The 23,661-nt window shown below is 39.7% G+C and overlaps 2 protein-coding genes across 9 annotated transcripts in view; one reads left to right on the top strand and one right to left on the bottom strand.

Annotated features, from left to right (window-relative positions):
• The first annotated feature begins 159 nt into the window (after positions 1-159).
• Positions 160-23,655, top strand: echdc3 (enoyl CoA hydratase domain containing 3). Of its 8 annotated transcripts, none has more exons than XM_046072701.1 (13): positions 160-336; positions 1,500-1,621; positions 1,710-1,807; positions 2,153-2,353; positions 3,133-3,311; positions 3,806-5,148; positions 13,099-13,161; positions 13,287-14,984; positions 18,242-18,297; positions 20,415-20,568; positions 20,673-20,784; positions 21,833-21,930; positions 22,876-23,655. In XM_046072701.1, the coding sequence occupies exons 1-6, from the start codon at positions 200-202 to the stop codon at positions 3,960-3,962; spliced, it is 894 nt and encodes a 297-aa protein (XP_045928657.1). In that variant the 5' UTR covers positions 160-199; the 3' UTR covers positions 3,963-5,148; positions 13,099-13,161; positions 13,287-14,984; positions 18,242-18,297; positions 20,415-20,568; positions 20,673-20,784; positions 21,833-21,930; positions 22,876-23,655. The 8 variants fall into 8 exon arrangements, with proteins under 8 accessions (XP_045928657.1, XP_045928656.1, XP_045928659.1 ...); XM_046072700.1 differs by having other exon boundaries at positions 20,331-20,568; XM_046072703.1 differs by lacking the exons at positions 13,099-13,161; positions 13,287-14,984.
• Positions 12,044-23,661, bottom strand: part of usp6nl (USP6 N-terminal like) — an 86,550-nt gene continuing 74,932 nt past the window's right edge. The window contains exons 9-14 of the mRNA XM_046072696.1: positions 23,083-23,203; positions 21,830-21,924; positions 21,397-21,462; positions 20,663-20,762; positions 20,421-20,573; positions 12,044-14,836 (exon numbers count right to left, since the gene is read on the bottom strand). Of these exons, the coding sequence (XP_045928652.1) occupies positions 13,314-14,836; positions 20,421-20,573; positions 20,663-20,762; positions 21,397-21,462; positions 21,830-21,924; positions 23,083-23,203 (2,058 nt within the window). The 3' untranslated portion in view covers positions 12,044-13,313. The remainder of the gene's footprint in view (positions 14,837-20,420; positions 20,574-20,662; positions 20,763-21,396; positions 21,463-21,829; positions 21,925-23,082; positions 23,204-23,661) is intronic.

Genomic DNA, 23,661 nt, shown 5'->3' with positions numbered 1-23,661 from the left:
AGCATAATATTTGATGCAGTACAATCAGGTTATATATATATATATTATTTTTTTCTTCCAACAAACACATATCTTAAAAATAGAAATAGAAATGCATTAATTTCTATCTCCATGAATGTTGGTTTATTCTTACGTCGCTCTACGTGTTTTTGACGTCGTCGATCCCGGAAGTGCGGGTGGACTAGCAGCGAAGGTAAACATGGCTCGTTGTGTCCTGTGCAGAGCTGTCGGTGTATTTCAGCTCAGCAGGACTCCGACACTCCTGACAGGGACGCGTTTGTACTCTCAGACTGAACCGGAGCCGCCGACAGTGAGGCAACAAAACGACGGAATAAGGTGCAGTAACGAAATGAGTCCGTCGTCCTTGAATTGTTACTCACAGGTGCTCTCAGGCAGAAACAGCACATTTACGGAGAGAATACAGACTTTAACAACAACATCAGGTTACAGTGGTACATTCAGTACTTAATTGCACATGCAAAGGTCTTAAGGTAAATTCGGCATAGATGTTATGCCTATGAAAAGTACATTTTTGTAATAAAATGTAAAGAAAGACTATTATGAGAATGTACAGAGCCCCGGGAGGTAAGGTCACTGAGGAAAAACTGAAGTTATTAAATCGAGAGCATTAATTCGTAATGACACTTCCCCGGGCTCCTATAAAATGCAGCACAACAATAGCAAAATATTGCAAATATCCATTAGCCTAAATGTTCTGCATGCTTCAGTTAAAGTGCTGAAGTAATATATAAAAAAATACTGAATAGTTTTCTCTCACTGAGCTTAGGTTTTTTAGTAAATCATCTGCAAAGCATGTTATCTGCAGCAAGTACAACATTTCTCTTTGAAGAGAGAGTCAATGCCATTCGTCAATACAGTACTTTAATAAATGTACCTTGGTCTTAGTATTCCTTGTTGAAGAAAGTATTTACTGAAAGTATAAAACATGTTATGTGTCTATTAGAAGTTAGGAAATAACTATTCTTTCATTTTGGGTTTCTGGAAAAACATTAAATAAATGTATTGACTTTTTTGCTGTGTCATCACCATTTATATCTTTACAATGTGTTTATGATCAAATTGTTTAGGCGACTAGAGCACAATATTGTTTACAAGAGCTCAAATTGCACCGGATCAGTGCATTTAATTTTCATTAATAAATGTTCATCACTAAATTATTAAGTCTTACTGTAAAAGGTATGTAGCTTTTTGTAAATGACAAAAAAAATAAACCTATTATAATATTCATCTGATTTTGTCTGTAGTATTCAATGCTGAGTTTAAAGTGACTGTCCTGCAGTTCATTCTCATTTTATCGCCTACATTTGTTGTGAACAGTGTCACAATGATAATATTACAGAAACACTGTTATTTTCTTCTTTTTATTGAAACACAGCAAAGATCTGTGCCTTTATGGCTGCATTAGTAGAGATTTTCTGTAGTAAAACTTATGTTCAATACACAAAACGCTAATGTTCTTCTTCTTCTACTTCTTCAAGGAGAATAATATTGAACAATCCCAAGAAGAGGAATGCTCTGTCTTTGTCTATGCTGGAATCCCTCAGAGAAAACATCCTAACTGATGTCGACAGTGATGATCTCAGAGTTATTATCATTTCAGGTAAGTATTTATTGTAAGTATGTGTGTTTGTGACAGAGAGAGAAAGATGCTGGTCTAACCTTGTAATGTGTGTGTGTGTGTCTGTCAGCCAAAGGTCCAGTGTTTTCCTCTGGACATGACCTGAAGGAGCTGACGTCAGCTCATGGCAGAGAATATCACACAAGGGTGTTTCACACCTGTGCAGAGGTTAGTTTGTCTTGTTTTTCTCTCCCTCATTTCATCACAAGAATAGCTTATCAATATTAAATATTTATTAAAAATCTGCTCCACTGAGTGTCGCTCACCTCTGATATGATGCTGTTTACATATTTAGGAATCAATCATAATGTCACCAGTTCCTGTGGGCTTTAATACAAAGCAAATATAAAGAATAAAGAATTGTCATTTTCTCTCATTTTATTTGTTTATTTTTTAATTACTATATATCTATCTGAGTGGCTGAACAAATAGGAAATGTTGGCGGCGATAGAAAGGTTTTGAAGTAGGCTAAATCTCACACGTACAAATAACTCACTGGCTCTTGTGCTTCAGGTCATGACTCTCATACAAGACATACCTGTCCCAGTGATCGCCATGGTGAATGGTGTTGCCACCGCGGCTGGTTGCCAGCTCGTTGCCAGCTGTGACATTGCTGTGGCCACGGAGAAGTCCACCTTCGCCACTCCGGGCGTCAACGTGGGTCTGTTCTGCTCCACGCCGGCGGTGGCCATCGGCAGAGCTGTGCCGAGGAAGGTAAGAGCTGAACACAGTGAGGGCTTCAGTTGAAAGACACTCATCTTCCATAGGTGTGTTTCTAACCAATTTGAATTTCTTTACGTTGTGTTTACTGTATATAGGCGACTGTCTAAAACAAAAATGTCAGACTTATCTGGCTGATGCGCTGATGTCCAAAGAATCTAATATCCAATTGCTGTGTTTATTGCAGGTAGACAGGTTATCGCTTTTATACAGCATCCACCAGATCCAAACAGTTTCACAAGGATACAAGCGTCCAACAGCAATAATGTCTATAAAATACGATAATCAGTCTGAACAGCAGTCAGCAAAATTAGGCTTTCCCCTCTCTCTCTCCAATATATTATTAGTATTATTATTATTATACAGTATATAATAATAATAATAATAATAAAACATGTTTTTTTAATAAAGTTTAGCTATATATTTGTTTTATTTTATTATTTATTTAATATTAACAACAACAGGTCATTAATCATTTTAGTCATTTATCCAGATAATATATCTAGATCTTATATCTTATTTTCTTCTTTTGATTTTGAACAGTTGGTTGGGCAAAACAAGGAATCTAAAGATATCACCTTTAATTAGAGCCCTAGTTTTCTTAAAATATCCTGCTAATAACCTAATAAAAATATCTGAGGTTTCCTTGTCAAACATTTTTGATAATTTTATATGATTACCTGCAGATTTTTTCGCTATTATTGATATTGATATTGGCAACCACCTACAAAAGTCCAAGACATATTTGGTATTATCTTCCGACTTTATACCAGATTGCGATGGAGATGCTGTTCACAGGAGCTCCCATCTCCGCCCATGACGCTTTGCTGCACGGTCTGGTCAGTAAGGTGGTGCCGGAGGAACAACTGGAGGAGGAGACATTAGCCATCGCCCAGCGGGTGTGTCAGGCTAGCCGACCTGTTGTAGCCCTCGGCAAGGCCACTTTCCAAAGGTGAGAGTTTTTAAAGCACGGACAGACCAATTTTTACCTTTTCCTTGTGGTCATCACTGTTTTTTAAAGTCCACGGATGCTTGAGATGCTTCAAGGGGGTCCCCCAAAAACAAAAAAATGCTAACCTCTACTTCAAATTAAACCTAATAATTAATAATCAGTAAGTAGCATTTTGCCATCAGTTAAACATTATCCTCATTTATTAGTGATGTAATGTTTTATCAGTGGATAGATTGTCAGCCTGTAGTTGCAGAACGATGATGGTTTTATTAGAGAATGTTTTAGGGCAAATATTGTAATACCATTGTAAAATTCAATACTTAATCAACAAATGTATGTCAATATGGGGGACCCACAGATCAAATATTATCAAAAACTATACATTTTCTATAATAATCAGGATTCCTTATGTGAAGACATTTGAAACATTGTGATTAATACATATAAATTTCCCTTCGAATGTTTTGTCCTCCCGTTTTTTATTTCCTCCAAAGACAAATGGCTCAAGGACGAGATGCAGCGTATGCTACCGCTTCCAAGGTGATGGTTGACAACCTGGCTCTAAGAGACGGACAGGAGGGGATCCGGGCCTTCATAGAGAAACGCAAGCCAGTGTGGAGTCATAAAGCAGAAGAGGCCCATGACAGATGAACATGAGATCACTGCAATGAGCTCGTCATTATCCTTACTGGTACACATGGTTTTCAGATACCTGTGTGGAGTAATTAGCACCAGTCACAAGCCAATGTATGGGCTATGCTACTAGTGAAATGTGAAATTTAAATTAAATAGTTGACTTGTTAATTTCCTCCTTTTTGGTGAGACTAAAGATAAGTAGCAGAACCATTGTGTGCCTTGCAAGCTGGAGTGTGGACACGAGAAGGAAATACACTCTTATCATCCAGAGGACCCAACATGTTAAATGACATAATGGACTCAAATCTAAAGAATACTGCTCTCTGTATGTATAAAGTTAAATGCAATAAATAAGGTTACAGATTAGTAGGAGTTTTGTCAAAAATCCAGCGTTCTGTAAATAAAAGTGTACTTAATTTTTTGCCGAACAATGGTAGTTGACGTATGGTTTGAACTCGTCCAAGGCTTGGATGGACATGAAAATATTACAGCAAAGTAATATCTGGTTCTATGATAAAATGTGATAGGTACAAGCATGTGTGATTTTAAAAAGTAAGGAGATAATTTTGTATTGTGGGGTGTTTTTTTCCCCCCCATTTAAAATTTATACAGTTCTGATTGACTTTACTGGCAGCAGCAGCTGTACCAAACTGAGTGTAAAAAAAAGCGATGTTGGAGTAATTAAAAATTATTATCAAATGATAATAAAGCTATACAATCAATAACTAGTCATTATATTAGTATCCTCAGGACACTGAACTTTGTAATGGGAAATGTTTCAAACAAATACTTCCAATTGAAGTCCTACAAGGTTGCCATCAAGTATGATTAAAAGCCACACATATCACAATACACAAAGGACAGTACAAGTATATGAAATTGACAATTTTTAGTTAGGCCTCCAGTAGTTGATTGGCTACCAGCTGACATGTCTTAAAACCAAGATATTTTCAATAAAAAATGTAAAGTATATATTTGTTTTATATTTGTTTATTCTGTACTATTTGCAAATGTGCGTATATAATAACATGTAGGTTAAAGCATTTAGTTTTTTGTTTATATACCGGTTATGTCACATCCGGTCGCCATCTTTGTTTTAATGGTAACTAAACGAGTAAAAATTATTTTTCGGGAAGAACAACTTTGGAACCAAATAGACAGAAGAGTGAATGAGGGCTCAGGAAATACTTCCCAAACAGCGGTTAGTCTTGTTTCACGACCTTCTAGGATTATGAAAGATCACCAGTGATTTATATTTGAGAAATGTGTTTTTTTTAGCTGGTCGACCGTTTGACACACTAAAGTTAGCTAACTTAGCCGTTAGCCACCATTTTATGTCGGCCATTTAAAACCATAGACTGTATTCAGGTTTTAACTTGCCATGCTGCTTGTGTTTACATGTTTAATGCCTTGCTTCAGTTATAAAGTATGTTTTTTTTTTTTCCCCGTTAAATGTCACCAAGTTATGCTTCTGCTGTTGGTGGTGGTGGTGGTTACCTTCAGTTTTGCTGCTTGCATAAAGCTACAGTAATTTACTTTGTTAAGTGCATTGTTTGCTTTGGATTCCCCTCTTGCTTGGTAGTGAATGATTGATGCCTTTAGTGAGTCTGTTTACTTCATAAATGCTCCTGGCTTCAACCTGTGCTTTATTGATTTGCTTTATTGATTGTGAAATAATGCCATGTACACTCATTTCATGGTAATGAAAACCTATGTCAAAATCCTAATTTTTGTAATCAAGTTCGATTGTAGCAAGGCTGCAACTAACCATTATTTTCATTATCAATTAGTCTGCCAATTTTCTTTCCTTTATTCATTTGGTGAAATGTCAAAAAATGATTAATGCACACATTATTTCAGCTCCAGATTGTAATTTATCCCCATTAATAGGAAAAAAAAGTCATGTCTGTGACTCCATGAAGGTAGGTACAAGGTAGATTTATGTCATTTTCCAACACAGGTTTGTATTTTGAGATGAGGCTAACTCACAAAGAACAAACAATACACAAAGATTCTATACAGAAATAAATGTATTTTACATGGTGCAGTACTGAGAATAAATTAAGGAGAATCACAGGGGGAAGAACCTCCTCTGCAGTCTGGTGGTACTCTCATGCCACATGGCAGCAGGGTGAACAAGCCATGGCAGGGGTGGGTACTTGCCTTTAGTATCCTTTGGGCAGTTTTAATTACTCGCCGCAGAGCCCTCCTGTTGTGGGCCGTGCACATCCGAGTATGTGATGTTTCCAGTCAGGATGCTTTCTATTGCTCCTCTGTAAAAGTTAACCAGAACGTGACACGGAAAATTTGCCATGTTATATTTGTTTAAGAAATTCTGCGTGTTTTTGTGGGATGACCACTGATGTAGCTGAGTGTGTGTCTGCCTCCTTTTTCCTATAATCAACGATCAGCGCATTGATTTTGCTGACATTGAGCAGTAGGTTGTTCTCTGTGCACCAATCTGTGAAAGATTTTTCAGTTTCCTCCCGAAATGATCATTGTTGTTTGATATCCGGGCAACGAGGGCGGTGTCATCCACAAACTTTAGAACAGAGCTCTCTCCATGTCGGGGTTGCAGTCGTGGGTGTACATCGTGAGTAGGGGGGTGAGCACACAGCCCTGGGGGGGTTTCGGTAGGCAATAATTAATAATATTTATAATAATTAATAAATAGTAATATTCTTAATAATTTTCTCATGCATATTTGTTTAAATTTGAATGTTCTGCTTGTGTTTGTCTCGTGACTATAAAGAATATTTTAAAACCACAATTAACCATCTGGTTTCTTCAACTTTTACTAAGGAGCAAAAATCAGCCTTTAAACTTGAAAGAAATTAATGATTTTATTGTGATAATTATTTATATCAAGTTATATGATTGGCCATATTGCCCAGCCCTAGTTGAAATTTAGTTGATGATTCTTTTGGTGTGGTCTATTAATTACTGATAGTAATATTTATTGTTGGTTCTGAAATAATTAGTCAGTTAATTGATTGACATTGAATAAATTGGATTTTGCTTTTAAATGAATTAGTTGTTAAACTCTGGCGCTCTGACTCTGATGCTTGATTGTAAGTGGAATATGTTTTTGGGTTTTGGACTGTTGACTGTGGGCCGTCACCTTGGGCTTAATGAAATTGTGATCATTTTCTCACTTTGATAGACTAAATGATTAATCAAGATTTGACAGATTAGCCTAATTGATATTGAAAACAATTTGTGGCAGTATTGTCTATGGACATTTTCTGCTTTATACCTCAGAAGGGCTTCACTAGGGTTTAAGGGAAATAGAAAAATGTAAGATGGCAACAGCTCTGTTGCTTTGGGTTTACCACACTGCCGAACAGTGGTGGAAATTAACACCTGCCAAGTGCCAAATGCGGCTAGGTTTGCCATTTGGTGGCTAAATGTTGGAAGGCTACCCACCACATTGGCGTCTAAACGTATTCGGTGTGATATCGCCATATAATAGCTTTTTGATGGTACCTAACAGCAGATCAGCGTTGTTTTTTGTCGTGTGTCGCACTTAAATTGGTTCATTGAAGTGTTCATTGGTTGTTTATGTTGATTTCAGGTTTCTTGTGTTTGATTGGCGTAGATATGTAGGGGGGTGGGCGTTAGGGGACTGGAGTTGGGAGTTATCAAGTCATGCTAGGAGTACGTGATGTGTTTTTAGCATTTATCTAGCCAGCTACCTGTCAACCCTCCCGTTTTCCCCGGGCTTCTCCCATATTTTACCGTTCTCTCCCGGTGTCCTCACATTAAAATATGTCCCCGTAAATCTTCCGTTGATTTATACCCGTTTTTGCTACGTTCCACTCCATTAAAGCCAGTGGCAGCATGTAGGACAGCTCTGTAACAGCTCCCGCAAATAAAACAGGAAGAATAAAACCAGCGTGACGGGTTCAGAATGGATGATGCGTTGCTAAACAAAGTATTTCACATGCATTTGCCCCTAAAACAGATGTGTGCGAACCAGAAAAATAATACTGTACAATGTGCAAGTAAAAACTGCAACCTACAGTTATTTTGTGCATGAATGGGTTATGATTTTTTTGTTAGTACTTAGCATTAATAAATTACAGACCAATGACTGTTTTTCTTGCAGACAGATTTAATAAATGAAAACAACCTACATTTAATATTAGGCCTATAGTAGTGAAACACTATATATGCAGAAGCAGAACATTTAAAAAAAAAAAAAAAAATTAATTGACGAGGTTTAAGTTGAATGATAGGCTAATGCGAGGTGGCAATGGTGCAAGACTATGCCTTTGGTGTGAGACCCGGGTTCAATCCCCCACTTGTAACCCATCCACCATTGTGTCCCTGAGCAAGACACTTACTCAACCCCTAGTTGCTCCAGACCTCTGACATGTATAGCAATTGTAAGTCGCTTTGGATAAAAACGTCAGCTAAATGAATAAATGTAAATGTAATGCATGATTAAAAGTGAGCAGTGATGAGATTTAAGTTGAATGATTAATAAGCATCATGTAAGTATATGGAACAATTTACTGTTATGTCTTAAGTACATTTAATAACAATAAATTACCTTCAAATTTCAATCTGGTGTCTTCTTTAAGTTTGTATTTCGCAGAATACTTTATTATCTCAATTTTACAGTACTGAAACAAATGGCAAGTTTTTATTTTGGCTGGTAATAAATATGTTAGGATTTTTTTTAATCCACCAGTCCCATTGGCAGGTGACCCAAAAAGTCCTCCCGAATATAAATGAGTTGGGATAACTGTTTCGGGGAATTTTTCTCCCATTTACTAAAGATCTCTCTTCCTCCAGATAACAAATCTCTAACTGTTCGCAAAAAAAGTTCAGTTTTAGTGGTGAAACTGTTTCTCCATTAATTGGCAACAAATTTAATAACAGATTTAAAATCAGTTAATTATTTTTTTTTGTTGTTGAAAAAAGTAAATGCCAGACACCTGCTGGCACCAGCTTGTGAGATGATTTGCTGCTTCCCTCTGTTTCAGGTTGTAGTTTTACTGAAGTGTGTGTGTGAGAGTTAATCGGAGGTGAAAAACCAGGAAGCTTTGCCAGTGTAAACATGGTATTGAGTTCAGCCTTGTCATGCTGAACAAATTGTTTTTTAAGCCTTACTAAGGAAAAGCAGATTGTAGTTCCTCATAGATGTATGAAGGTTGTTGGAAAAACTGTATCACAATCACAGGAATGAAGTGTAACTAAAATCTTTTTCTTTCGAAAAAAACTGTGGGGCAGCAAGCAACTAACGATTGTTTTCAATCTGGTCTGTTATTTTTTCCATTAATCAGTGAATCGTTTATTTAAAAGAACTCAGTGAATAGTTGTGAGTGCCATGTCATCATCTTCCAGACCCCAACCTAATGTCTTTAAATTGCTTGTTTTGTCTGACAGTCTAAGGCCTAAAGATGTTCAATTTAATAAGATATTACAAGGAAGCGGCTAATTTACTTTAATAATAATAATATATTATGGCTGAAACGATTTATCGATTAAATCGAATAATAAAATGCTTTGACACAAATTCTTTGCATCGATTCTTCGTTTAATCCATGTAACTATACAGCACAGTGGTTCGCACGGCATTTATTTATTATATTATCGCACATCGCGCTTACGCTGTGAACACGACAGGATTATAATGTAGCCGTTTGCAAAGTGGAGAAAGAGAGAGAAAATGGCGAGGGACAAAGAAGAAAGTGTCCAAAGTTATTATTTCATGCTAAAGAAAACAACAACTCTGTAATGTTACCGTCTGTCCACCGTAAAACAAAACTTATGTCGCCTTGGCAACAGCACGACGGCAGCTGAACAAAAAGGTGTTCTGCCAGCGGACCGCAGACAAGGTAACAGTAACTTTAGCAATTAACTGAAATCTTGATTGATTGTTGAGTTGAAGGCTAGCCGAAGTAAGCCACAGTCCTCAGCTGAAAATGTGAACAAGTGCGTTTGTTGTTCTCCTTTTTGGGCCGTGAGTTGTGACCTCACAGTCAGGAGTTAACTGGGTGTCGGGAGCTGCATCTTTTAACTCCCCTCCAGCTCTCTCTGTAGCTCAGACAATCCCTGCTACCTGCATGTGCTAATCCATCCTTAACCCACATTCTTTGTGTTTATAATAACAAACAACAGCTGTTTCATGTGCAGGATCGCTCATTTCCCGTTTCACATTTCACGTGTGTTTTCTTGACAAAACGTGGTTTGGAGACCAGCATTGGTTGACAGCTGCTGTCAGCTCCTGTAGAGTGTTTGTTTGTGTGTGTGTGTGTCCCTGTCACCGATCAGTCATGTAGTGTGAACACCACACGACTTCAAGACTACCGTCATGACGGCAGGTTGTGTGAACTGCACGGCCATCGGCCGACGCTTTAAAGTCGTGTAGGCTGCACGAGCCTTTAATATAACTTGTATAGCACTGGGGTGATATGTGTGTTTGTAAAGCGGCTGTCTAGTAGTTGGTCTGATGTTTGCTGTATGACACAGTATGAATTTACGAAAGGACTAATAAATATCTATCACCTATAAACGTGCACAGCTGATCCCAGTACGAAGGGGGGGGGGGGGTGCCGCCGCCGCCAAGCAAAAGTAGTCCTACTTCTTAAACGACGAAACCATGAATAATCTATCGAAGCTTCGAATAAATCATCGTTAGCTGCAGCCCTAAAATATATACTTTTCTACTAAAGTAGTATTTAAAAGTATTATAAATAAAGTATTTAAGTAAGTTACATTCCCAGTAGGGTTGCAACTAAATATTTAAATTATTGCTGATTCATTTCTATAGATTTCAGAAAATGGTTCAAAATGCCAGTCACATTTTCCCAGAGCCCAACGTATTGAAATACCTTTTTTTTGACTGACGATCAGTTCAAATCCTAATATTTAGAGAAAAGCAGCAAATCCACACGTGTGAGAAGCTGTAACGAGCAAATGTTTGGCAGACAAATAACTTAAATAACTATATTGACTATCAAAATGGTTGCACATTTTCTTTTAATCGAGTAGTCGATTTCCAGCTTCACAAAACATAATCTTGGGCTCTGCATTGATTTGACAGCTGATAGTATTTTGCAGGAAGTTTGTTTCAAGCGCCAAACTAAACCTTCCCCACTTTTCTCTTCTTTGTTGGATCAATGAGCAGCTTATTCCAGTGAGCTTTCTTCTAATGTTTATCTTCTCATTTTTGCAAATTATTTCCCACTGTGGACCAAAATAACATGACTGGGCTTAAGATTCCTAGGTTCAAAGCAACATCCCGCTGCGTCACGAGAATCTCTTTTAGCTCCTCTTACCACACGGTTATCATCCGATTTACACAAGTCTTCACACCACCTACAACAAACATCCTTTGCAGCCATCAGAGGCAGGGTTTTGTTGTTCCCCAGAGTTTGCTCATCTGACAAAGCTCTTGACATGACATTCCTCTGAAGCCGTCTTAAACTCTTTCGACCAGAAAGATACAGAAACAGCGTGCGAGCTCAAGCAGCAGAATGATGAGATCAGGCTTCCTACAAGCTGTAATTATGTCTTCAGCAGTATGTTATTTATTTTACCATAACATGTATTTTTTAAAAATTGTTTCTGGTGTTTTATGGGGAAAAATAATTTGCTGCTCTTAAAATGTGGCTTTAACTTAATAATTTAATTAATTTGATTCAATAGTTTAAAATACAAAATGTCAGAAAACAGTCCACAACCCAAAAAAATATTTATATTTATTTCTTTGGAAATGATTAGTACTTTCTAAAATGATCAGTTGTTTAATTATTTTAGCACTAATAGTAGTACAAACTAAAAAAACGAGTGGTTAAATTTTCGTATTAGTATGTTTAGAGACTCAAGTGTTTCTGCCTCTCATTGAAAAGTATTGGAAGCTGATTTACAGGAATATTCAACATGTACCATCATCCAGGATTAAAAACCTTAAATCCTTACATTTTTGGCTTATGTCCTACAACATTATTCCAAAACTACACTGCCCCACGGGGAGGCAGTTTCATTTTTAGTGGAAAAAGACAAGCAGCAGAAAAAACCCCAGTGGAGAAAAAATCCCTATAATACGACCTCAATTTACAGCAAGTCAAAAACCGAGCCAAAGATTGATTTTCACCCCACCTCATTTTATTAAGTATCAGAATGGTCTGCAATTAGTTGTTTAACAAAAAACAAAAGATAACTTAGGGAATGTAATGAATAGTACGGAAATACTGTTGAGAGTACTGTTTGAGAGTAACTGCTTCAAAACCCAGTATGAGGAAGAATAATAGGGAATGTGACTGATTAAATGTTGAATTGTGTGACATGTAGTGTGTGTGTGCGTGTGCCAGATGACTCTGTATGCCAGTGGAAGTGCCAGCAGCTGAACAGTAGTTGATATGACAGTGTCAAGAATAATACGACATAATGAAATAAAGCAAACTTGTACTGGTACCAGTTCACATCCTGCATGTGCTCCAGATGTGGTAACAGTACAGTGATTAAAAAAAAAATGTGTTACCTATGGTTACATAGCAAATCAGATGGCTTAAAGCCATCAAACAAAATGTTTATTAGCCCTCACAATTTAGCTCGCTATTCCTTGAGTCTCTAATCAGGGTTGGAATTTAATCCTAAATATACTGGCCTCATATACATGTAATACCCGATGTACTATACTTTACGTATGAAAGTGAAATGGATTGCACATCAGTTAATCAGGAAGGAATATTATCAATGAAAGATAACTAAAAATACACATCAAACTCTGCTTTTTTTACAGTGGAGGCATTTCAAAATTGTAATGGACATCAAAACTTATCCATTCATCAATGCTCTCTAATTCTATCATTGGACATAGTATTATTTCTTCTCTTTGAAAAATAACATTCACGAGCATATAGAGTATGCGGTCTCCAATGGAAATTTCTGGAAGTAATATATATATATATAAAAAAATAAAGATGGAAAATAAATCAAGAGTTTTGCTCTCTCAGGAGGACGTTCCCCTGCTCCTGATAACAACGCAGCATATTAACAAAAGAATCCACTGTACATATCAGACTCTGAAAGATATATACTGTCACCTCTCGAAAATGATTTACATCCAAAAATAAAATAAAATCTTCAGGGTTTTTTTCTTCTCTCTCTCTCTTTTTTTTTTTTTTTTTTTTTTAAGTAATCAGTAAAAACGTCAGAGGCTGGTTCCTGCAACGTTACGATGCAGCGTGACAGTCAGAAGGTCAGTACTTCACACATTAAGAACAGAGCAGAAACAAAACCAGGTTCCTAACAAAGCTAGGACTACTGCTCATCTTTACCACAGTGTCAGTGACTACTCAGTTTTTTTTTGTTTTTTTTTTACAGTGTCTCGCCATTTTCTGTATCTTCTGATCACAGCAGCATGGACTCCTGCATGGCAAACGCCTCCTGTGCGTGCCTGTAGTGTGGTCCTCCAAACAGCTGGGGGAGCTGTTGCCTTATGACGGGCTGCTGCTCCTGGAACGGAGTCCTGTAGTGACGCAGGTCGTCTGGGTTGGCGGGAAAAGTGAACTCCTGAACAGGAGACATTTGGGCTCGCTGGAAGCTGGGCGAGCGGGGCATCCCACCTGGGGATTGAGGGGGCAGCTCATCCTCCAGCCCCCACGGGAGCCCGTCTACAGGCCGCCTCGCCTCGGCTCTCCGATGTCCCTCAAATCGGTTTTCCACCTGTGCAGTGGAGGTGAGCTTTTGCAGGTAGATAGGGGTGGAGCTCCCCTGGGTTTCCAGCTGCAAGGAGTGCTCCGGGGGTGGCCCGGCGTTTCGGGGTTTGTGGCTGGAGCTATATAGCGGCTGCCTGCGGTAGGTGGCGAAGGAGTTGTTCACGAGAGACTTCTCTGGGGAGAGGCTGGTTTGCCGCTCGGTGGTGGCATACGCTCTTTCCCCGTACGCCATAGTAGAGGGCGGGGTAAATCGGGAGGGCGGAGCATAGAGTCTGTCTTCTCCTCTGGGGTCCAGGCTTACGCTGTAGGCGGGATGGAAGATGGGGACCTCAGTGGTAGTTCTGCCCGGTGAATGCTGCTGGGGAGGGGTGTGGTACTGGCTCTGACTGGCAGGGTAGCTTGCCTGGACCCTGGCTGGACTGGAAAATGGAGGAGGAAGAGGGTGTTTGGGCATCCTGGGCCCTGATACGACAGAGACGACACTCCCAGCCACGCTGGGATTGCGGCTGGGGCTGACCTGATGGAGGGATGATACACTGAAGGGTGTCTCACTACGAGGGGTCCGCATTCTGGACGGAGGTCTGTCAAGCTCCAGGATCTCAAAATCCTGCTCCGGCAGCCCTGGTACGTTGTCATACTGGGAGGCGTTGGAGCCTCGGTTGGCGCTGGGGACGAAGCCCTTGGAGCGTGGCCGGCGGTGGGGCGGAACAGTGTCATCTGGGCTGGAAGGGCCCGGCGATGCCCCTCGACTCCGATGGACCTCCCGGGCTGCCGCTACTTTGGCTGCTTCCAGCTTTGTCTCGGAGGGTTTGAACCAGCGCGGAGTGATCTCTTTGTGAGAGCTGGAGGCCGCGTTAGAGTTGTGGTTGGCGGTAGCGTGGCTCTGAGGCTTCCGTCTTTCCACCGTGCTGAGCTGTGGCGTAGGGGTGGGGACTGAGGGTGGTGTGACGCCCCTCTCAGGCGTGGTGGATGTGGGCTGCTTTTGATGCTCAGTGGGAATCTCCCCTGATCCCCTGGAGCGGCCATCCCTCTTGTCACCCTTGTGGTGGCGGATCGATTTCTCCACTGAGTTCCGACGTGACCGGCTGGGGGGTCGACCGTCCCGCTGGTCCCTGGGAGGCTCGGCTGGCTCGGCGTGGCTTTGACCGTTGGCCACGTGGTTCAGCTCAGGAGGAAGCTGCCCTAGAGGCTTCTTGGGAAACTCTTCCTCTTTACCTGCAAGATCAAAACAGAGGAGATGCATTAGAACGGCAGGAAACAAAACGGAGCGGTGATGGTCTAAAACACTGTGTGGCGCTGATTCACATCAGATGAGGAGTCACAACAGGGACATGGATTCATGCAACACCACTGCCATAGAGAGGTAAAAATAAAGGAGAATTACATTCATGACGACACATAATCACATCTCAACAGTAGGGCTGAACGATTTTGGAAAATAATCTAATTGTGATTTAATATGCGATGAATTTTTAAGCTCTTTACCTTCTGTATTTTTCAAAACGGACAAGCAATAAATCAGTGTATAGTATGACCAACACAATATTAGATAGATTAAACATGCACTGTTCTTTCTTGTAGGCCACGCCTGTGTTTTAATGAAATTAGGTGATGCATGAATTGCAAGAATTATTGAGCTATGGTGGAGAGTCTATGGGTGTCAAACTATAAAAATATGAGAGATAATTTGAGAGTCAAGTCATGAATAATAATATCAGGTAGTCCCAACTACAGACAACAAGAAAAACTACGTTCACCACAGTGTATTATAGGCTACAGTACAGCGCTCAATACAAAACCCACAGTTCAACCACCAATTAATGAGTCCTTATCTCAGTTCAGATCTCCACATGAGTCCATCTCTCAATAAAAGCCCCCTTTTCTATATCCCAGTAAACAAACAAACAAACAAACAAACAACACTCCGTTTGAGGTTCAATTCAAAAGTTGGCCAACGGAAATAAAACCTAGTGACGCCTCTCGTGTTTAATAGACAAGCACCGCAGCCTCTGATGCTGGTGAGCAGCACGCTGGCTGTGACCAGGCTGTAACTCGGGACAGACTTGGCCTCTTTTGGACCTGTGCGTTTGGTTTGACACGCCGTTTCACAGATATTTCCTGAGCTGACCGGTGGCTGTGTGTGTGACGCAGGCGCCGATCGCCACAATGCGCTTACCGTACTACACGCGTCTTTCTGTTGTGCATTTTTCCTATCCGTCAAAGTGGCAGATGGCCTGAAGATTTCGCCCACCACCAAGTAACCCGGGGGAAGCTGACACTACAGTTAAGTAAGTAAGTGTCAGCTTCTGTCAAGCTTGAGCCCGCTGTACAACAAGAAGTCAAGGTAGAGCGTAATGTGCGCAGTTGATGCTTCCTCTGCAGACTGCTTTACTCTCGTGTGTCATGTGACCAGAGTGTAATCGCAGCCTTTGTGATTAGAAAATCTCGTTTTATCATATCGCGATAATATCGCAAATGCAATTAATCGTTCAGCCCTACTCAACAGGCAAAGAGCAAGGGACAGAAAACAACACCAGAAATAGTGTTGGATATCAATTCCCAGCTTGCTGGAGGGGCTCAATTAGGAGGTGACACTCAATCGAGGGGTCTCTGAAATGAGTTTCACTCCATTTCATTAAACTGTACTTAGCTGCAGCAGTAGCCCCGGACTTGAGAGGTCATACAGAAATAGTTCTTGATAAATGGACCTTAAATGTACTGAGACTTGTAAGTACAAGCATTAAAGCCACAGAAGATATTTCTTCACTTGCACCAAAGTTACTATTTTACAATCAGTACATGTTATGACATTAATACTTAAACATACTGCTTTACAACAAAAATAAATAAAAAGTACAGTTGACAGGAACGTGTATACGGTGTGCAGACACAGTGATGCTGACGCCGGTTGTTGGGGACTGTAAGGGAAAGTGTGATCACCAGAGTCAGGAGACAGCAGCTGGAGGAAGATGACTTGCTGTGGGAGTGATCCAGGAAGTGCAGTGATTGGCACTGAAGCCAGAAACTAAAGTCCATGATGTGTTTATTCACTGACCTTGGCCTACAAACTAACCTAAACCTTCCTGTTCCAGTTCTCCCTCATCAGTGCTGATCTGAATTGGCATAGTGTTCCTTCTAGCACCTAATTAACACAGTTTCGTGTCTTCTTTCAGGAATCTTTATTCACCAGAGACTATCAAGTTAAGGAAACCTAGTCACAGTTCCTCTGCATATTTTTAGATATAGTACAGTTAAGATGATGATTTTTTTTATTTCTGTGAAAAATTCAAATGTAATTCTAAAAAGCCATTCATGAGTGAACATCACAGGCAAGATATTCTGTTGTTTTTGACTGAAATAGCAGATAGATACCATATTTTTTTAGTTGAAATTAATGTTTAAAACCTGTAGCTACACCCTGAATATACAGCAATGACAATGTTTATAACTGACACAATTAGGCCGCGGGGCATACAAGCTCTTATCTTTTTCACTTCAAAAATAGAAATACAAATGACTTTACTGTACTGTGTAACAGAACATTTGTAGCTTCATTTTGTAGCTACTGCTGAAATATATATATAAATATTTTAATGGCTGAAAAGGCAGAATTACAACAATTTTGAATGGAAATACAGGGCACGACAGTAACGGTGGCCTGATGGCCAGGGGCCAGTAAAACGTAACGTGGGGACACTAGCCCGATCGGGCCAGTGCAAAAACATTAGTATTAAAAAAAAAAAACACTCAACATCCTGCAGTTGTTTTGCAGCTCTTGGCGCGCACCGATGTCCAATCCAGAGCTGCAGTTACGTGACTTGTCAAATGTTATTTCTCTAATCTCAATCATGCGGCAACCTCTGGGTCGAAAGTGAAACCATGCAGACGGAACTTAAATCTGCGTTCTCTCTAACGGCCAGCAGGGGGCGGCTTCCAATAATGGTCAAATGTTGCTACTTCTCAGCTGATTTATTACCTCAGTAAACAATTTTAAATGAGTTTACGGTCTCAGTCGCTAGTTTCAGGTGTTCTTCAACACAGCATAATGTTCATTTAGTAAATTATGGTCCTATTTAGGGGAAAATAGACGATAATGCAGCGTATGCTTTTGGACGGGACTACCTTGTGATTGACAGGTCGCTACCATGGCAACCTGTTCATCATGATAGAGGCGACTCGTGTCCGCTGCTCTGTGCACATTTTTCATAAATGGCTGTCAGCAGGGGAGCAGAGAGTTTTAAAAGTAAATTGTTTTGTTAACCTTTTTATTTTTTTATAATTTTAACTGTGATTACACTTTTGTTTAGTTTTTTTTTTTTTATATCCAGGATGTATTTAATAAATGATTAAACACTTTTGGAAGGGGGGCCAGTAAAAATTGTCTTCAGGCCAGTAAGTTTCAAACCCACTGGCCCAGTGGGGCCAGTTGCAAAACGTTAATGTTGAGCCCTGAAATATATGGTAAAAACAAACTAGTGTAATAGAAGAAAATATTTTAAATTCTAATTCTGTTCATCATGATAGAGGTATACATGCATGCATTCTGGCTGATTTAAGGTGAACTTCCTCTCAAGTATTTGCGCATTGTATGAGCCCAACATGTTTTTTTTTGTCCTCCAGCTTCCTTACTTAATGACTAAGCTGTTCAAGACCATCATATTGGTTGCTTCAAGCAGGTACAAGTATTGTTTTTATTTCAACAGAGTTGGAAAGAGGAAGGAATTTCAGTGTCTATAAAACAATGAAACCTCCCTAACGTCGCCTTAAGGAGCTGCAGTTACACCATGATGGTATAAATGCTGTTGCAGAGGCCTTTTCCTTGCTTACAAAGGCCTGAGGGCAATGAAATAAGTTTTTAAGGGTCATGAAACCACATGTATTTCTTCCTTTTTGTATGAAAGTCTTCAAGGGGTCCATATTGGCCTTTTTGCAGGAGTTAGACAGAATCCAGACACTTACTCCTTTTTGGCTTGACTACTAAATAATAAGAGAGAAATCCACCCTAGATTAGAGATTCATCCAGCTGGTGGTGAGGGTGGTTTGGAAAAGAGGGGGATCTCTTAACTCAAACTAAGCTTATTGAAATTCAAGAATACAGAACCATCAAACCACTTAAGTGTCTTCACAGTTCAGCCAATTCAGATACAAAAATGCAGCAAGTGTGATAGCAGATGGTTGTTAAAAACAGAAGTTAAACAAAAGCCTCCGCTGTTGGAAAAGTGTCTCATTATCTTGTCAGCGGTGCAGGGAAATGAACAGACAGCTACTGTTTTAGTTGTGTGGGCTCTGGAAGAAAGGAAAGTTCTGGTTCCTTCATCAGCTACAGTATTAATTTCAAATCTTACAAAAGAAGTGGCTGCTGCTGTTTTAGAGGACTGACAGGAGGAAGGTGACACAGAAACATCAAAGAGATTAAAAAAAAGTATATTTCTGTGACAGTCTTTACAAAAATAAGTCTGTACTTTAAAGTTTACCATGTGCTGCAGGTTGCACCCTAAGAAAAGTCAGGTTACTTTAGGAGAGTAGCCATTTTTCAGATCAGCTGTTGATTAACATTGTAATGTAGTGCCTTAAGTTGGCCACCAGAGGGCACATTATGTCACTTGAAAGACTTTTAGCACAGACCTGAAATTTCAACCACATTTTAATTAAAACACGGGAGTAAAAAGAGTGAAGCTAGAAAGACCAGAGGAGAGCCAGCCACTGCAGGACTCGAAATAAGCACCGAAGCAATGCATCTGAGCTGAGTTAAAAATATTGTGTAAAAAAAAAAAATAAAAAAAATAAACAGCTGGAAGACAAAGTTTGCGAAGTAAAAACCGGAGTGCTGCTGGACAGACAGGAGACAGACAGGACGAACGGACTGAGAGACAGATGGACAGAGACATGAAGAGGGAAGACCAGTCAGGATAGCCCACCGGTTACTGTTGAAGGAGGGAATGTGGCCCCCACTCACGGCCACACTTTTGTTGTTGTTGGCTAACATCATTTGAAGGAAGAGGAAGAGAAGGCAGATTAATGAGGAGACAGAGCAAGATTAGAAACACACTGCTACTACTACTAATACAGCTGCAGGCTAAAGGATGGCAGGAAGCCACATGCACTGCCATCTAAACGCCATAATACCTGATGGGCCATTTGTTTCACGGTCAACTCAACTCCGGGCGTTTCTGGGTAGTGTTAGACTGATTTGATGTTGTTTTTAAGGGATCACATTGTTGAAAGATAGCTGCAATCCCCAGCATTTTTAAATTTGGACATATTTATGTAAAACAACCAAAGTTTGTGCCAAGAGTTTAGGATTATTCCTTATTTTTTTCGATGAATGGACTATTTGTTGAGTTTATAAAATCTTGGAAAGTTGTGAAAACTTAGCCCAAGTATCCTTGTTTGTCTGATCTAAAGTTAAACCCCTCAAAAGATTCAGTAAATGATGATATAATACACAAAACAGTGTATTTTCACTTTTTATGCTTGATAATAGAAATCATTCTTATTAATTGTTTCTCAGACTAATTAGGGATGATGATAATAATGACTACGTCATGCAAAAACGTACTTGTGTATTGGTTCAGGTAATGTTTATATGATGAACAACTATGATAATATAACAGCTTTTATAATATTTTAGATCAGATTTTTAGTAAAATGCGAATAAGAACAGAGCAGTATATTAGTTTATAGTTGTCTCTCTGTGGATCTGTTGCAGCCTCATCACCACTGGACCAAAAAGGCAAAAATGTCCTTTTCCGTATTATAGCTGGTAATACGGTCTGTGTGCTTCACGCTGCAGCAGTACCTGGTGCGGGCAGATCCAGCTTTGCCCTCCTGAGCTCCGTCATGGACGCCTGTAGCTGCTCAATCACAAAGTCGTCCTCGAAGAAGAAGTCTTTGGACAAAGTCGCCTGCAGAAACTCCACCAGTTCTTCCATGGACAGCTTCATCAGGTGCTCTGTAAATCACACACAGAACAAATAAATAAGACCCTTTCAGTCTTTGAGAGGTGGACACCAGCTGGTACCACTGTGTGAACAGTCTTACTCTTGTGCAGTTTGAGGATAGTGTAGGACATGGCGGGGAGCAGTCTTTCACCCTCCAAGATGTAGATGTCCCAGATCCTGAGGGTGAGGGTGAAGGGAGTCTGAACACAAACAGAACAAAAGGTCAGAAGATCATCTCATTGTTTTCCCTGGACGCCCCTTGTAGACTGATGTTTTCCTTTGGCTCACATTTTCCATAACGAACAAGGCTGTGGCTATGCATCTATATTTTGGTTATTGCCAACAAATCCCAGCAATGTTTTGGTTCATCTGTCAATACTTTCTGACTTTTACTACACTGTCTGTGGCTCCTAGCCCCAAGCCTATTACTGGAGATATACAAATATTGTATTTTTTAATAAAGGCTCAGTAATTTCCTTTAGGTGGGAACTGTAGTTTGTCAGCAAACATACTGCAACACGAGGAAAATAGTGCATATGTTGGGGACTTGTTGGTTGTGGTCTTTTCATGGGATTTGATGACAATAAAAAAATACAGAATATAACCAGACACATCCTTTTTAACATGTTATCGCATATCATTTCTGCACTAAATGATTTGAAGCTGTTTTCTTCCTGACTGCAGCTGGACAGTATGCTTTTATTTTCATTCCAAGCATCTGACCAGAGAACATTATTCAGTGTGGTGAGGGGGGGGCGACCACTTATGAAGCTTAAACAAAGAAACTATATTCATATTTCACATGTGGGGTGAGCTTGCTGTTAATGTACTCACTCTGTCCAGGAAGCACTGGAAGAACCACTTCATGGTGTAGAGACTGGTTAACACCTCCTGACTGTCCTGCAGCAGCACAAACAAACCCAACAGAAAACCTATTCAGTGCATTGAGCTGGGCGGGCTGAGATCTTTTATGTCATTTGTCAAAATATATTTAAAAAAAAGAGAGTCCTTCTAAATGAGTAAAACACATGAAGCTTGTTTGTCTTTTGTATGTCCAAGAAACATAAATATGACCAGGATAGTCACTACATTTTTACATTGAGTACATATTTAATTAAATAGTTACCCCCTAATATTATCCAACAATTGTTTTATTTAATCGCTGAGTTATTTAGATGGATCTTTTAAGTCTGGTATTATGAGCACTTGTTACATTATTCAGCAGTTGTTGCATTATTAATCGCTGCAGCAGTGTTGTGCGTCTCACCAGGTGCTGTTTCAGTTTGGGCATCATCTTCTTGAGGATGCGGTCATGGTGCTCCTGGAAACGCATCAACTTCGGGAAGCCGGGGACAAAAAACCCTGCAGGTGAGGAGAAAAGGGCCAATCAGGTTCACTGGGCTGACATAGACCTTAATGTGGAGTGTGTCACAGTCTTACCTGCTGACTCTTATTCTATTGGCCGGAAATTACATACAGTAAAACTTTCATGTTTTCCAGTTAAGCTTCATGATGGCAGCAGAACTTTAAGTCTTCTCTCTTTATACATAGTCCTGACTTTCAGGGCCAATTGGTGAATCTCTTAAAACATGTATGTATCCTGTATGTTTATGGTCTATAATGCGTATCCCCGAGTGTAGTGATGGCCATTTATGGAGGTTTTATTATAAGTTACTAGAGATTGATGAGCTCATTGCTGCAGCATGCCTGCTTGCCAATTTGTCCTAATTTTATCAAGGCCAGCAACGGTGCTGAAGCACAAGTCTCACAGGGGTCTTTTTCTTGAAGAAATGTCAAGTAAGGACTTGATAATCATGGTCAGAAGACTGTGTCTACCAGCCACTTGAGTGTTTTTAGTGATGCTCGCTGGATGCTCCTGTGTTGCATTTCGGTTGCAATGTCCACTGGAAGCATTTTAGAAGCACCTGTTCTTCAGTAGCCACATTTTCAATATCATTTTCAGTTGTTTAGCCATTTTATTTTGTGTTTTACAAGCATGTTAAATACACCTTTTTAGCTACGTGCTTATAAATAACAAAATCTAGTTGACAAAACAATCTCCCTGCAAGGTTCATTCGTAGCTGTTCTGGAGTTTTTGACTGAATTTCAGTGTTGTAGGTGTTCACATCATCTACTTTGACACTTCAAATCTGGAATTGAGAATACAGGAACAGCGAGAATGAACTTTTAATATGAAGAAAAACTAGTTTTGTCTGTAACAAATGAAACTTATATGAATTTTAAGCCAATTGTTAGTACATACGGGCATTTATGTACATTCAGAAGTGAATTTCACGTTTCATTCTGCTCCAGCAAAAATAGAACTGATGCTTCAAGATATTGCAGCGAAGAAGGAAAGAGCAACAAGTGAGATCACTCATCCTTTTTAATGTCGGCACTTCAGCTAGAAGGCAGCAGATGGTCTCCGGCGGCCACAACACAGCTGCATCCAGCGAACATGCTGTTGAAGTCAAGATAACCAAACCCTTTTGCCCATGAAAGTGTGTTTATATGTGTTACCATGCATGGCATGCTTCTGCCCAGACAGTAGTTTGACCAGAGCCCAGAAGGCGTCCTCTTCATTCATGTAGATCAGCAGCAGAGCTGTGATCTGACTCATGCCCTGGCAGTAGCCCACCTCCTGCAAACAGACACAGCCGGGGGAATGATGAGTTGATTCCTTACTGCCTATGAACCCTGTTTTCTTCTTTCTTATGCGAGGCAACATGAATGAACTGAACAATGCCAATTCTGAAATGTTGTGTAGGATTGCCTACATTGGTTGTGTTCATATATCATTATGTGTGTGTTTATATATTTTTATGACGCTGCTGATGTTTTTATCTGCACCATTTCTGTTTGTAAATCTTATTTATGTGCAGCTAGTATTTTACTCGGACCTTGTGTGATTGATTATAAACGTCTGACATCTGCATTTAGTGGGAAACAACAAAACATTTTTGAAATTATTTGTGGTTCAGTGGATTAATCTGTCTAATGCATCCAAAACCTGAAGTAGCAGTTTGGAAATCCAGTACTTCAACAACAAAATTATTCCTACAAGATCTGCAAAAAAAAAAAAAGCACCCAAAAGTGTAA

This window comes from Micropterus dolomieu, linkage group LG16, assembly GCF_021292245.1.
Source record: "Micropterus dolomieu isolate WLL.071019.BEF.003 ecotype Adirondacks linkage group LG16, ASM2129224v1, whole genome shotgun sequence".
In the NCBI taxonomy this organism is placed as follows: Eukaryota; Metazoa; Chordata; class Actinopteri; order Centrarchiformes; family Centrarchidae; genus Micropterus; species Micropterus dolomieu.
Note: the sequence above shows the minus strand (reverse complement) of the source record. Positions and strands in the feature narration are given on the sequence as shown.

Excerpts from the sequence above, each read along its gene's own strand:
- echdc3 (XM_046072705.1), top strand. The coding sequence starts at position 200 with ATGGCTCGTTGTGTCCTGTGCAGAGCTGTCGGTGTATTTCAGCTCAGC. Across the intron at positions 1,622-1,709 it reads CAGAGTTATTATCATTTCAG|CCAAAGGTCCAGTGTTTTCC; the intron begins GTAAGTATTTAT and ends TGTGTCTGTCAG. Across the intron at positions 1,808-2,152 it reads TGTTTCACACCTGTGCAGAG|GTCATGACTCTCATACAAGA; the intron begins GTTAGTTTGTCT and ends CTTGTGCTTCAG.